A 15,872-nucleotide genomic window follows, 5' to 3' on the forward strand; every position below is an offset into this window, starting at 1 on the left:
GACAACTCACAGCATCAACAACACATTTGGCCCAGGAATTGCTAGCGAACATACAGCACAGTGGTCGTTCAAGAAGTTTTACAAAGGAGACGAGAGCACTGAAGAAGAGGAGCATAGTGGCCATCCATTGGAAGCTGCCAACTGAGAGACATCATCGAAGCTAATCCTCTTACAACTAACCACATGAGAAGTTGCCAAAGTCTCAGTGTCAACCATTCTATGGTTGTTTGGTAGCAGAAGCAAATTGGAAAGGTGAAAAAGCTCAGTAAGTGGGTGCCTCATGAACTGACTGCAAATCAAAAAATTGTCATTTTGAAGGGTTGTCTTCTTTTATTCTACACAACGAGTCATTTCACAATCAGATTGTGATCTATGATGAAAACAGGATTTTGTATGACAACCGATGACAATCAGCTCATGGTTGGACTGAGAAGAAGCTCCAAACAACTTCTCAAAGCCAAACACGCATGCAAAGGTCATGGTCACTGTTTGGTGGTCTGCTGTGGTTTGATCCACTACAGCTTTTTGAATTCTAGCGAAACCATTACATCTGAGAAGTATGCTCAGCAAATCGATGAGATGCAACAAAAACAGCAACTTTTGCAGCCAGTACCAGTCAACAGAAATGGCCCAATTCTCCTCCATGACAACACCTGACTGGACTGCACATTACACAACCAATGCTTCAAAAGTTGATCAAATTGGGCTACAAAGTTTTGCTTCATCCGCCATATTCTCCTGACCTCTCGTCAATCGACTACCATTTCTTCAAGCATCTTGACAACTTTTTGCAGGGAAAATGGTTCCACAACCACAGGAGGCAGAAAATGCTTTCCAAGAGTTCATCAAATCCCAAAGCATAGATCTTTATGCTCTAGGAATAAGCAAACCTATTTCTCATTGGCAAAAATGTGTTGATTGTAATGGTTCCTGTTTTGATTAATAAAGATGTGTTTGAGCCTAGTTATGATTTAAAATTCATGGTACAAAACTGAATTACTCTTGCACCAACCTAATAGATTTCTGAGAAAGACAGGGTGAAGGAGAAGAAAGTGTCAGAGGATGAGATGGCTGTATGGCATCACCGATGCCGTGGACATGAACTTGGGCAAACTCCAGGAGATAGTGAGGGACAGGGAGGCCTGGAGTACTGCAGTCCATAGGGTCACAAAGAGTCAGACATGACTGGGCGACTGAACAACAACAACAGATTAGGAAAAAAAACTCTCTCCATGATTGTTTACATAGAAAATCCCAAGGAATCTAAAAAACAAACCAAAAATAAAATCTTCCAGAAATTCTAAGATCAGGAAAGTCACAAAATGGAAGATTAACATATAAAAACCGATTATATTTCTATATGCCAGCAGTAAGTGCATGGAAATATAAATCTTAAATGAGATAACATTTGCACTGCACCCCAAAAGAGAGAAAATAAAATACATAGATGTAAATCTAATAGAACAAGTTTCAGCAAATATCATAGGTTAGCTGTGAAGATCAAATGAGTAATGTATAAGCAAACTGTTGATAAAATGTAAAATATTACAGGATTTGTAAGACAAATCATATCCATGCCTCCCATACCTAGGGAATATGGTGCCTTTCAGCCTGCTGCAGCTCAGTTCTCTGGAAAGATATTCAACAATGCCACTCAGGACAGTCTCCTAGGCTGTTCTGTTAAACTGACTAAAATATAGGGATTAAGTAAATTAGGCTCTATTGCCCAAATTAATTATGACAGGATATAATTTCTCTTTACTCATTTTGGATGTCAAGAATTACACTTGAACCAAGGCACAAAATGAAGGAATGTTATCTGCTCCAAGCAAGAATTAGAATTCTATTTATAAAACTGACATATGACTAAGAATGTTAACTGTGGTGTCAGTCATCTCTAAAATGGAATGGTGGGTGATATGGGAATCTTGTTTTTTAAATATTCATTTTTGTCTTTTAATAAGCATTTAATAAAAATGCTACATTTATTTTCTATTTAAGGCTTAAATGATTTAGTGGGCACTTAACTCTAAAAAGTAGAAACTGATTAAACTGTATACTCTATTTATCTTGATAAATATTCACTGAATATTTTTACAAATAATCTATCACAACATTAAACACTATTTTGCAATATAAAAACTAGACATATCAAGTGGTTGTTTTCACAGTCATGTGTCAACCAAACTACAAATTACATTACTTGTATAATTTTAAAAAAATATGTAAATATCCAATAAATATATAGTTTGCAATAAAAACACACATAATGCCAAACACTGGCCACCAAGACTAATGGGGAACAAAATATTTATTAAAACATATATGCCATTCAATTAATTAATAAATAAAGAATAAGGACAAAAATACTTCCTTGTCAATTATCCTAGTTACACTAGTCATTCCAGCCCCTCAATGATCTACGGACCATAAATGATGGGCAACAGGTTACTGACATAATAAGGACTTTTAAAGTAACTTCTGGTTATTCAAGACCACAGAGATGAAGTAAATATGATTCTCTCATTACAAAGTTAAAGAATCCTTGTTAAAAGAGATGGTAGTAACCATCTAGTACAACCCTTCCACACTGAAGGAAAATTGCCATAATCACAGAAATCAATTGACCAGATAAACAGGAAAATAAGGCCTTGAATCCAGGTCTCCCGATTCCCAGACTGGTAATACCAAAAGAGAAACACCTCTGGGAGTAAAAGTTAAAATATAATTTTTAACGTTTTAATTTTCAACTAGACTCAGAAAGTTTATTTGTGGGGCTACTATCCTATGCAGGTTTTATAATATATGACAGCAAGGTATATTAAATTTTTAATGGCTGACAAGTAATCATAAAAAAGTCTTTGATTTCTTCTTTCATTAGTGTATAGTACTTACCATTATTTTTCTAAGTATATAAAGAGAATATTTATTAAACATAGAGGCAGAAGAAACCTCTGAGAATCGGCTTCACTAGCTTTTCTTCCATATATACAAAAACACTGATAGATAATACGCTACCAACAAACATCTGCAGCATCAGCAGCATTATTCACAATAGGTACGAAATGGGAAACAACTCAAATGTCCACCAACTGATGAATGGATAAACAAAAATTGTTTGTGTCCATACAATGGGATATTATTTGGCAATAAAAAAGGAATCAAGTACTAATACATGCTAAATACGATGAACTTTGGAAATGTGTATGGTAAGTGAAATAAGCCAGCTGCAAAGTTCACATATTGTATGATTCTACTGATATGAAATGTTTAGCATAGGCAAATCCAGAGACAGATTAGTGGTCACCAGTGCCTAGAAGGAGTGGTGAATGGGGACTGACTGCTAACGGGCACTGTATTTCTTAATGGGTGATGAAAATTTCTAAAATCAGACAGTGGTTAACAGTTGCTCAACTTATGAACTGACCTTTGAGTAATTCAGGGGGTTATGGGTGCTGACCATTTTCACAGTGGAAAATCCACATATAACTTTGCAGTTGGGCCTCTGTATGCACGGTTCTGCACCTGTGGATTCAGCCACTACAGACTGTGTAGTACTGTAGCACATGTGTATAGTGAAAACACTCATGTATAAGTGAACCCACACAGTTCAAACCCGTGTTGTTCACGGGCTAACTGTATTACCCTTTTCTTTTGTACACTTTAAAAGAATGAATTTTAAAGTAAGGGAGGGGAATAAAAGCAAGTAAACCTCAGAAAATAAGTAGCCCTATTTTCAAACAGTTCCCTAAAACAACAGAAGAGGGAGCACTACAGCCATAAATTAGAAACTTAAAACTCCCATTCTAAGTGTTTAGAAAACCAATTTCACAGAACAATAAACAACAAAAAGAATGAAGCCAAATTTCATATAAAGTTATTATATGAAAAAAAAGAAAATAAAGAATAGAATAATACTTCTACTAATGGTGAAATCTTGCCAAATATGTCCACCATGCATACACACAACAAAGGTCCATCTAGTCAAAGCTATGGTTTTTCCAGTAGTCATGTATGGATGTGAGAGTTGGATTACAAAGAAAGCTGAGCGCCGAAGAACTGATGCTTTTGAACTGTGGTGTTGGAGAAGACTCTTGCGAGCCCCTTGGACTGCAAGGAGATCAAATCAGTCAATCCTAAAGGAAATCAGTCCTGAACATTCATTGGAAGGACTGATGCTGAAGCTGAAACTCCAATCCTTTGGCCACCTGATGCAAAGAGCTGACTCATTGGGGAAGCCCCTGATGCTGGGAAAGGTTGAAGGCAGGAGGAAAGGGGGACGACGGTAGAGGACGAGATGGTTGGATGGCATCACTGACTTGATGGACATGAGTTTGAGCAAGCTCCGGGAGTCGGTGATGGACAGGGAAGCCTGGCGTGTTGCAGTTCAAGGGGTCGCAAAGAGTCGGACACAACTGAGCAACCGAACTGAACTGATGTGCACACACACACAAAGATGGAAATTACAAGATACAAAAGAACATAAATAAGAATGAAAAACACTCAAAAGTGAGATGGTGGAAAAGAATTAGATATAAAATAAATCATTTCAAAGTTAAGTCTAAGATGGAAGGAACACAAGAGTCACTATACACAACAGACTGCTTTAAGAGAAATAAACAATGAAAATAAACTTGTATAGAACAAGAAGAAATTAAGAAAGATGAAAAGGTTTCAAGAGAAGGCAACAAATATAGAAGAAAGGCAAAGAACACCTAATGTGTACAAGAATCCCCACAAAAAGAGAAAAGCAATGCAAAAGGACGCAATAATGAAAACTATAATCCCAAAGAACTTGTCTAAAATTTTTAAATCTCTGCAACTTTAAATTGAAATAACACATCACAGGTCTGGGGAAATCAACTAAGAAGAACCAACACAGAAATGCATTCTCATAAATTATTGAACTTTAAAGAGAAGAAAAAACCTTTGGACATTGAGATAAAAATACCAAATGATTGTAACAGAAACAATTCTTTACTCCTGACAAAAAATACAGTTATATATTTAAGATACTCAAGGAAAGAAAATATGAGCCAAAGATTTCATATCTAGCTGACTTTCAAATATAAAAATAGCAAACAAGCTGTCATCAACATGCAAAAAATGAGAGAATGGATATTGTTCCCATAACTCCTTCTGAAGGAATCTACTGGAGGATAAGCTTAAAATAAGAAAACTGACTGGTGAGACAATATCAACAGACTGGTAGTAAGCATCAGACATTATTTAAATGTAGAGCTATGACTAAATGAGGCATAAAGGAGAATATGGAATAGTTATATATGGGAAACATTTTATAAACTGTTTTTAGTAACCATACTGTATGGTGTATTAGACTAATGTTACTTATCCCCAGAAGATTCTGTGTAAGACATGGGAGAAAAATTGTTACATGATACTCTATTTCTATGTGTTTCCAAGAAATAGGCTTCTCAGAGCTGGATAAAAGACAGATAGGTATAAGTTAAAAGAAGCTAAAGCCCTAAATTTGAAAGGGAAGTATTAGCATGAACTCATCAAGGCTCTCAATCTTAAAAAATACACAAATCTACACATATACAGTTCAGGTAACTGAAGAGACCTAGAAACAATGACCAACAAGATAGCAAAGAGCATAACTAATAACTAAGATTTTGGTTTTGAGATTCCATGTCCTACCAAAAGAAATCTAGGTTTTCTGGAGAAAAACTAAATCCAGGTCTCTGGCAGGAAATGTAAAAGATGAGCCAATCTTGTCATATCAGTTTATTAAGAAATTATCAAAGACTACCAGGGTTGTGTCAAAAAGACCTGAACACCAACTTGATGATGCTTCTACCAAAGTTGGGAAAATGCCCAGAATAGATTGAAACACAAAAAAAATGTTTGTTTCAATCTATACATTTATAATGATATATATTAAAGAAAAATACTGGTTATCTTTGGAGAATTCTAGGTTGCCAATTTTTTATTTAGCAAACTGGTAAATAAAGGGAAAGAACAAACAATGAAATAAAACTTTAGCGCTGGTTTACCAAAGAATACGAAAAAGTTTCTCTGCATACTAGTTTTTTTATTTTAAATAAAGGAATGTTAGAATTGAAAAACTCAATTCTGCAATTCCTAATAAAGTAAGGATATAGGGATTATGCATCAATGCCTGTTAATATCACATGAAACAGGCAACCCCACTTTATGCACCTTTGGCTGAAGAAGTGCCACCACCAATGAAATAGTTTTGCCAAAAATAACATTACTGAATCTAATTAAGCATGAAGATAACTACCAATTTATAGGAAATACAGAGGAACCTGATAAAAAACATCACAGAAAATACAATTTGTGTGACCATCTATAGGACAAGTGATTTGGTGGTTTCTTCAAACAATAAGGGGTAGTAAAGAGTTGGAGGAAAGCTATAAATTAAGAGAGACTTAAAAAGACATAGTGAAGAGGCAAAACTATAGTTTGATTACCTGGATGATAAATACAGAGAAGTAAGGAACTGATTGCTATAAAAATCTGGAAGAATGGCTACTTTGGTGGAAAGGGGTCAAGAGAGGATTGTGTTTGGAAGCAGATGGATGTCGAGCATCTAAGGGAGTAAGTTCTAGTCTGCTCACACAAATGTAGTCACAAGGGGGTTGCCTTATAGGAATTCACTAAGTTCTCTATGTATTATACGGTTTTCTGAATTGGTGTTGTATTTTAAAATAACAAGGATTAAAAGATAGATTTATAAATCAGAAATCCTTTTAACTGTATTAATCTTTAAGTTCTTAAATGAATGTACTCGAGTTTATGAAAGGAGAAGTCAAAATGTTCTGTTAAAACAATCTCAAGATATGGAGAGAAATACTTTAATAAGGTTAATGTATAAATTGAGGGAAAACTAGAAAGTTTATGAAGAGGTGCACTAAGCTGTAGCTTCACTATTGCAAAAAAATGTTTCCGTCTCTAATGGCGGCAGCATTTTGCCTTATCTATAAACTTGCAGGCTAGGGAGGAATAAAAATATAATGAGGGTAAATTGGAATCAGGTGATCTTTTTAAGACCACAGAATATCAGACTTTCAACATTCTAAAATGTAGTCCTATTAAACAGGAAAATCAAGGCATAAATTTCAGAGAGGAGGGAATTTTGATATAGGATTTTCTCAGCAAAGGAAATTAATCAATGTACTTAAGACTTAACTAGAGAAGAAAGAAGAATCTTAGAAAATCACAAAAGCTTTAGCAAGTCTAAATGTAAATACAATCCATTCAATCATCACTCCAAAACAGCATGACATGATCTAACAGAAATGTGTGTGTTTGAAGGGAGCCCCAAGAACAGTCCTCTGTGCTCTCCTTTCCCATTCTCCCACTGTGTTAGTCATGGGAGTGAGAGCAACTCCTATCATTTTAACTGTTTCAAAAAGCTGTTTATGGCAGAGGCTGGCTTTGATCACAATTGTTAATAGAAGAACAAGTAAAGAGGGGCTGCTGCTGCTGCTAAGTCGCCTCAGTTGTGTCCGACTCTGTGCGACCCCATAGACGGCAGCCCACCAGGCTCCACTGTCCCTGGGATTCTCCAGGCAAGAACACTGGAGTGGGTTGCCATTTCCTTCTCCAACGCACAAAAGTGAAAAGTGAAAGGGAAGTCGCTCAGTTGTGTCCGACTCTTCGCGACCCCATGGACTGCAGCCTACCAGGCTTCTCTGTCCGTGGGATTTTCCAGGCACGAGTACTGGAGTAGGTTGCCATTGCCTTCTCTGAACTCAATACCAGCCACTACTAAATGCAATTAAAATCAGTGACCATTTTTCCAACAGTTTAAGGGAAACTTCTTCCTCTTCCCATGTTTCTGTGAGCCCTTAAAGTAAGTAAATCAGCTTTCTAGAAAACGTTATAGGTTCATCCCTAGGATAAGGAACATTTGATTTATGTAGCAATTTATCATCTAGTCCATGTTTCTCTACTGGGCAGGTTTAATACACAAAGGTACCTGTGAACATGTGTCCTGTCTGCTTTACATCCCTACAAGATCAGCTGCTAAGTCGCGTCAGTCGTTTCCGACTCTGTGCGACCCCATAGATGGCAGCCCACCAGGCTCAGCCGTCCCTGGGATTTTCCAGGCAAGAACACTGGAGTGGGTTGCCACTTCCTTCTCCAATTACAAGATCAGAGAATCCCACAGTTCAAAGCAGACCCCTTTCTCTCACAAAGTCAAGACATGAGGGGAAATCAGAAAATCCATTTTGGCCTTCCAGTCAAGAGATATTCTCTAATTCAGCTTTACCAGTAATTAAATTAGTACTTAAAATCCTGTCATAAAGCATTTCTCAATTGGTTTAGAACTTCTAGTATAAATGATCATTACCAAGTCACAATACCAACCAGAAAATATGGGAGTCTGGATTAAGATAAATAAGAGATTAAACAAAATGAAATTAAAAGAACAAAAAACCAAACATGCACATGCACAAACTATTCTCCCTTTACTATGTCAACTAGACAGCTAGAGGTACCAGGAATTATGAGACTCAGTTTTCCTGTTATCACAGAGGGTAGGTAGTTTGGTAGCTCAGAATCACAAACATAATGTCATCTCCATAGGCCCTACCCACCTCTCCCCCAAAGAGTCAGCCAGAAATTACGATCTTCTCAATCTAATAATGGCTTCCAAGTTCGATTCCTGGGTTGGAAAGATCCCCTGGAGAAGGGAAAGGCTACCCACTCCAGTATTCTGGCCTAGAGAATTCCATGGACTATATACTCCATGGGGTCACAGAAAGTCAGACACGACTGAGCAACTGTCACTTTCACTTTCAATCTAATAAACAGCAACACAGAATCAAGTAAAATTTTTAAATTATATAAACCTAAGGCCCCCAAAATGAAGCAGCTTATAGAGGTATACCAAAAAATACAATGTATATATAAACTTAATATCCTCTCCTGCCCTTTTGTAGATATTACAATCCTTTTATGATCATCTGTTTTCACCTTCCTTCCATACCTAAAAATACTCAAAAGTATTGGGAAATCTCAAAAAAGAGGCCTAGGGTCCTCAAATAATTTAACAACATTTTCTACAATGATCTTTAATAAGTCACCTCCTTCTTCAATAAAAGAGCATAATCTAATCCGTCTATCATTATTTCTGACAGTGGCACTGGAAAACACCCCTACTGGAGGCCTAAGATCAACTTCTGACATCCAAAACACAAACTTTCCCACATTCTTATTTTCTATTTGACTATTTTCTTAGGATTCTAATATCTAAAAGTATTTCCTTAAATTATACTTATCCACCAAATCACTGCTAAATCATTTGCTTTTAATGAACTTGCTGAAGTATTGATACCTATTTCAGTACTTCTGTAGCCATATTAACTAAATCGTTTTTTCAACAAATCAAACCTCAAACCTCCTCTTTCCGTGTAATGTTCTGTTAGTGTTTTATCCTTCTTATATCTTTGTTAGTTGTTGAGTTCTGAAGCAGTCAGGAAATCTATGCAGACAGGGGAAATATTTTTCTTCACTGCCTGTATTTATTCTGTGCCATATTCTCTGAGGTTTCTATTCATTCTTTTTTTCTCTTGGCTGCTCAGCATTTGGAACTTCCCTGACCAGGGGGACCAGGAATCAAACCCTGCCCTGAGAAGCAGAAGTATGGACTATTAACCACTTCCCACCAGGGAAGTCTTATTCATTCTTATTACTGTTGGTCTATTCAATCCCACAGTGTTTCTCCCAATTCTACTTTTTTCTAGCTGTCCATACATTCAATCTCCTGGAACCAATATGATAGCTTTGATGTCCAACCTTCAAATATTTTTTCAACTGTCAGTTCTTATAAAAACTGCTACTGCTAAATCGCTTCAGTCGTGTCCGACTCTGTGAGACCCCATAGACGGCAGCCACCAGGCTCCGCCGTCCCTGGGATTCTCCAGGCAAGAATACTGGAGTGGGTTGCCATTTCCTTCTCCAGTGCATGAAAGGGAAAAGTGAAAGTGAAGTCGCTCAGTCGTGTCCGACTCTTAGCGACCCCATGGACTGCAGCCTACCAGGCTCCTCCATCCATGGGATTTTCCAGGCAAGAGTACTGGAGCGGGGTGCCATTGCCTTCTCCTTATAAAAACTACCATTCCATAAATATTCCAAACATCATCAGTTAACCATAACTCTGCTCTAACCTCAATCAATCTCTAATATGGAAACAGGCCCATTTCATCCTACAGATAAGTAAATACAAACACCAAAGTCAGAAGAAAAAATACTGCATACAGATGTCTGGCATTTCATACAGTTTAAAGCATTTATTAGTTTATCTAACAAAATTAAAACAGTGACCCTCAGTTTTAGGTAAGAAAAATGATAAATTCGCTAATATGAAAAGCTATCATAAATAAATATCATTTATTCCTTTCAGAATTGCAACTCAATACATACCTCTGTAGAAAATTAGTTTCTTCTGGATTTATCCAAGTAACAGAGAATGAATCCACATTATTTTATTACTAAAAAAAAAAAAGACTAAAACGTGCCCTACAGACATCACTGATTCAGTATGCCAAAAAGTGAAAGATTTAACTAACTTGATCATTTGCTGAAATTTAAAACTTAGTAAGAGGCTGTAGTTACCTCTTTTTGTAGATGAAGTTTGAAGCAACTGTTTGGCTTTGAGGGAAGTACGAGGCAAATTTTTCAGCCTTTGCGAAGCTGTTGAAAAATAAGGAACTGTAATATTTGCCTGGAAGGACAAGATAAAGGCTATAGCTTCTGTAAACTTGAATATTTTAACACAAACTTGAAAATTTATCAAGAAACAGATAGGTGAGAATACGTTAGAAACCTAAAATCAGAGAAATCAAAGTGATGCTTAGTGCATTAAGTTAGAAAAGAAAGGGAATGGAAATCTTAGTGCAAAGTGCATACTTTAAGAAATTGTTTCTTATAGATGAGAAAATCTATAACATGTAAACTGATCAAAATATCAGAGAAAACAAAACACCAGCAAACATGCTACAGGATGCAAAGAATATAAAGCTAGTAAGTAAAAGTGATGAACACAAGCACACAGTACAGAAAAAAATAATAAATGTAGTACTTGTTCAGTGCGAAAAAGCAGACTTTGGCAAAGCAGTTATTGTTAGATGAACTGTCCTAACATGAAATAGTAATCCTCATTACTCAAAAAGGAGAAGAAAACTCAGAACCAGGCAGGTCCTCAAGGGAGTCAACAATCTAGTTGCTTTAAATATGTTCAACACCATCTTGGTGTAGAATTTAACTAACTCCATTTTAGACATTGGGGAGCAACAGATCTGGACTATGTACATACACATATGGGATGGTGAGGGGTAGGGATGTGTGTGTGTTGGAGTTGAGGGATTTGGAGGAGTCAGAGCATCTGTTTTTTAAGTGTTCAAGGAGGAGTTCTAAGCTTTCTTCACAACTCCTCATCTATTAACCGCAGTAAAACTCTCAAAACTGGCAACTAAGCAGCAGTTCAGAGACATCCAGAGTTAAAGCTCACTATGGCTCCAATGAATGGGTGAGTCCCACAGCCACCAGTGACTACCTTTGTGAATGGTTCTAAAACATCATTCTACCCATGTGAAAGTCACACTTCATACACCTCTAGGATTTATAAGCACCGCTTCCACCTGTCCCTAAAAAGAGATCTCAAACCATAAATCTGGCCAGCATTCAAACAGTCATTTGTGGATAAATGTATTACTTGATACATCACCAAAAAGAATTAAGGAGAAACTTTATCTCTGTTGCTTAATCCAATCAATGGTGATAGGATTTTCACTAATAGAAAACATTTTTAAAAAGTAACAAACCCATTTGATTTCAATTTTTACAACACTAATTACAACACACTACTGCAACTAAATGTTGTATGCCAGTTTAAGTTAAATATGTTGCCAGGTGGACTAGCAAAAAATTCTCCAAACTTAAAAAAGAATAAATTTTATAATGCATTACCTCATATCTATCCCACAGAAATATCAGGCACTATCATCATTAAATATTCTTCATTTATATATTTATTCATACATGCTTTCTGCCATTCATATTTTCATTCATTCACTCACCCATTCATTTCTACTTTCTTTCTAATAATTGTCTACTTTATTCAGGTACTGTTTTAGAAATAATGAATACATAGCTGGCTAGACAGACAAAGTTCCTACTTCCAGGGAACTAAGACTTTAGGGAAGGGGAAACAGACAAACCAAAGAGTAAAATACATGGCCTGCCAGATGGTGACAGCTGCTAAGGAGAAAATAAGTAGGAAACAGGGACAAGAAGTAGGAGACACAAGCTGCAATTATAAATAGGGTGATTAAGAAATACTTCTCCTGAGATGACACTTGCCCAAAGATCTGAAGGAAGAGCAGAAGTGAGTCATACAAATATTGGGGGAATGCATTCTAGACGGAAGGAAAAGCAGTAGTAAGGACCTGAGGTAGGAGTGTGCCGGATACACATGAAGAACAGAAGTAAGCCACAGTGGTTGTGGCGGAGCAAATGAGGGCAAAGGGTAACCAACTGCACATACACTGGCAATCCACAATATCTATTAACCACTAAGATTTCTTAAACGAGGGTTTAAATATAAAATATCATCTATAACCAGTTGTTCTGGAAAGATCTTATTTAAATTAACAGTTATAATGACTCCAATGGACTTTATTTATCCCTCAAGTTTCATGGGTGATGTCACAAGAACAGCATCTACAGACAAGTGATGACTGTCCAATGGTAATTCAAAGAATCAGACTGCAAATAGGTTCAGGCAGTATTCTCTAAATTTGCCTGATACAGATAGAATAAAATGAATGATTTTCATGATACCACAAAGACACATAATGTTACACAAATAAACAAAAACTAAATTTTAATCTGAATTATCAATCTTAATTTGATCCATTTTCCAATGGCAAAATCACTTTCATTTCTTTATTTTGACCATGTGGCTTGTAGGATCCTAGTTCCCCTCCAGGTATCCAACTCATGCCTGCTGCAGTGGAAGCACGAAGTCCCAACCACTGGACTGCCAAGGAGTTCCCAAAATCATTTTTTAAATGATAAAGTATACTAAACGGAAGTCTCTAAATCCTTCTAGAACTTTAATTCACTCTTCACATTGCTATCAGATTCAATTTCTTAAGAAGGAACCCTGATTAAAAGCCTATGATAGCTTGTTAAGATGAAATCTAAACTCCTTAATATATTTTATTTACCTATTTATTTTTTGGCACACCACACAGCTTGTGGGATCTTAGTTTCCTGACCAGAACCCGCGCCCTCAGCAATGAAAGCCCAGAGGCTTAACCACTGGACTGCCAGGAATTCCAAATATGGTATTTTAAAATTCCCACAATCTATCCCCTACCTACATCTCTCATTCTTGTCACTGAACCCACTACCCATCCTGTGACCCACACTTTAGTCAAACAAAACCACTATAATCAGGGTGTCATTCGTAAGATTTCATTACTGGTCCCACTGTTGGGAAAACCTAAACTTTCTTCCCTCATGTGACACCTCCTCCAGAGCTGACTGAGGTATCTTTCAGTATCTTCCCAGAAAACCTCATTATACTGATGAGTGTAATACCTCCGTTTCCACATCACTTCCTGCTTTTGAAGGGCATGAACCCTCTCTATCATATTTATATTCCCAATGCTTGGAACATAATATACACCCTATAAACATCTTATTTTCCAAATAATTAAGTAATAATTAATAATACTCTCTGGATAAAATCTGGAGATTTCAACTAAATATTCAAGATCCTCCACAGCTGAGATCCAATTCAGTGGTTCTTAAACTTAACTATGCCCCAGAGTCACCTGAGACACTTCTAAAAAAGAGAGATTCTGGGTCCCCATTCCAGATGTATTCATTCAATCAACATTTCCAAAGTAAAGGTCAGAAGAACTATACTTATTAGTTTCAATCTCTTTGTGATAACTGACTCAACATAATTATACTACTTATCCTTAAACAAAAGTTCCACAAGTGTTTCACTCATTCTTATATTAGCCCACTACACAGATTGATCATGACCTCAACTTCATGTTTCATAATTATGTAAAATTCTAGTGTAACCTTTTAGTGTTCTGGTCACAAGTGAAATTTGGATGAGAATTCCTTCCCCATAGGCCTAAGTGCAGTCTGGCTATGCATAAGCTGGTAGCGGCCCTGGACATTCCCTCCTCAGTGTGAGGTCCACAGTACAATACTGATCTTATACGTCTCTCCTCTAGGAGTACACTGTATCCTGTGCAAATATGTTCTTCCACTTAATTACATGTAAGCAAGCAAACGATAAATGTTACACAGACTTAGTTTATTCTTTTGTGGTAATTCACAAAGTATATAGAGTCATCCAAGAATATTTTCCAAGATGCCTCCTTATTTGCAGTTAGGGTCAGCACGATGTAATCCAAACAATAACCAGGAGGAAATTGGGAGACACACAGAGGAGTTGAGAGTTAATCTGGCTTGGTTTTGCCAGTTTTCTAGTTACTTGGCATTGTACATATAATTTATATGGATCTCTGCTCCCTCTCTATAAAAATAAAAAATGGGATGTTGTAAGGTTCAAATGAGATAATACATGTAAAAGTAAATATGTACTACTTTTTTAAAACCAGCAGATTGTCTTGGGTTTTTCTCCCTTCTCTTATTTCTGAACCAGTAATTCCTATATTTTTCTGAAAATTAAGCCTTCTACTAAACCTGTTCTCTAGTGGTCTTAGAAAACAAGCACTATACTAGTCTTTTGAAAAACTGTTCCTGACAAACATTCCTTCCTTTAACTGGAGAAACTGAAAAAATTACATGTATTCATGACCTTTGCAATGCTCTGGTTTTCTTAAACTTTTTAAGTTACTCACATTTTCCAAATATAAAAGTCAAGAATTGGTAATAGCTATTAAAATGAAGTATATTAGAACTCTCGTAATATTCATATTTGAATGCCAGCATCCACAATAATGCAGCCATAGCAAGTAAGCATATAAAAATAGTGATTGCATAGTAACAAGGCAAAAGAAGTGGTCCCTTAGGTGGAAATAACAGCAATCTTGCAAAGTTAGGTTCATGCAGACCAGCAAGTAAGAACCAAAGCTTTACCACTTAAGAGCTGAAAAAATACTTAAAAGAAAACAAAACGCAGCAAATATATGAACTGGTTTGTATAAAATATTTAAAATGCTATTCATGTATAAAACTTGCCATTGTAATATTTTTACATAATTACCATATTAGTCTTTTAATTTTGATATGTAACAGTACATCTAACACACACACTAATTAAAACATATATATTATGCATCAAAGATACATGTAAAATTTTCAGAAAAACAGGTAACATTTTACTTTGCTTCATAATGTATTGACTTTAAACACGAAGTTTTAACTTTTTTTCTTTTTTGGCCGCACTGTGTGGCTTGTGGGATCTTAGTTCCCTGACCAGGGACTGAACCCAGAGCCACGGCAGTGAAAGTGCCAGGTCCTAACCATGGGACTCCCAGGGAAGTGCAAGTTTTAAATATTTTTATCCAATAAACTTTATTAAATTTTAAACCTGCTAATATTCTGGATTTACTACTTTTCAAATACATCCTGTGAACAATGTGACTCTGTACTGAAATAACTGTTTCTGACATTCTCATCATAAACAAGTTTCACAACTACAAATATAAAAATAAACACATATATGCAATTTTTAAAAAAGGACAGTACCTTACTTTTTCTTCTGCCTATACATTATTCAAATACTGAAATATACTACTATGAAACTGCATACATATAAATTCCACTTAAAAGTAAATTAGTGATTAGAATCTCACTATGTTTCTTTATCTATTTTTAATTAT

General features: G+C 36.2%; 1 protein-coding gene across 2 annotated transcripts in view; it reads right to left on the reverse strand.

Annotated features, from left to right (window-relative positions):
• The window catches only part of SLAIN2 (SLAIN motif family member 2), a 73,874-nt gene that overhangs the window by 13,416 nt on the left and 44,586 nt on the right, over positions 1-15,872 (reverse strand). Inside the window, exon 7 of one of the 2 annotated variants that reach the window (XM_081590544.1) lies at positions 10,612-10,689. The exons of the other annotated variant lie outside the window; for it this stretch is intronic. Coding sequence (XP_081446670.1) covers positions 10,612-10,689 — 78 coding nt within the window. The remainder of the gene's footprint in view (positions 1-10,611; positions 10,690-15,872) is intronic. 2 annotated transcript variants of the gene reach the window in all.

The sequence above is a fragment of the Giraffa tippelskirchi genome, chromosome 1 (assembly GCF_054371585.1).
Source record: "Giraffa tippelskirchi isolate mGirTip1 chromosome 1, T2T-mGirTip1v1.2.pri, whole genome shotgun sequence".
Taxonomy (NCBI): Eukaryota; Metazoa; Chordata; class Mammalia; order Artiodactyla; family Giraffidae; genus Giraffa; species Giraffa tippelskirchi.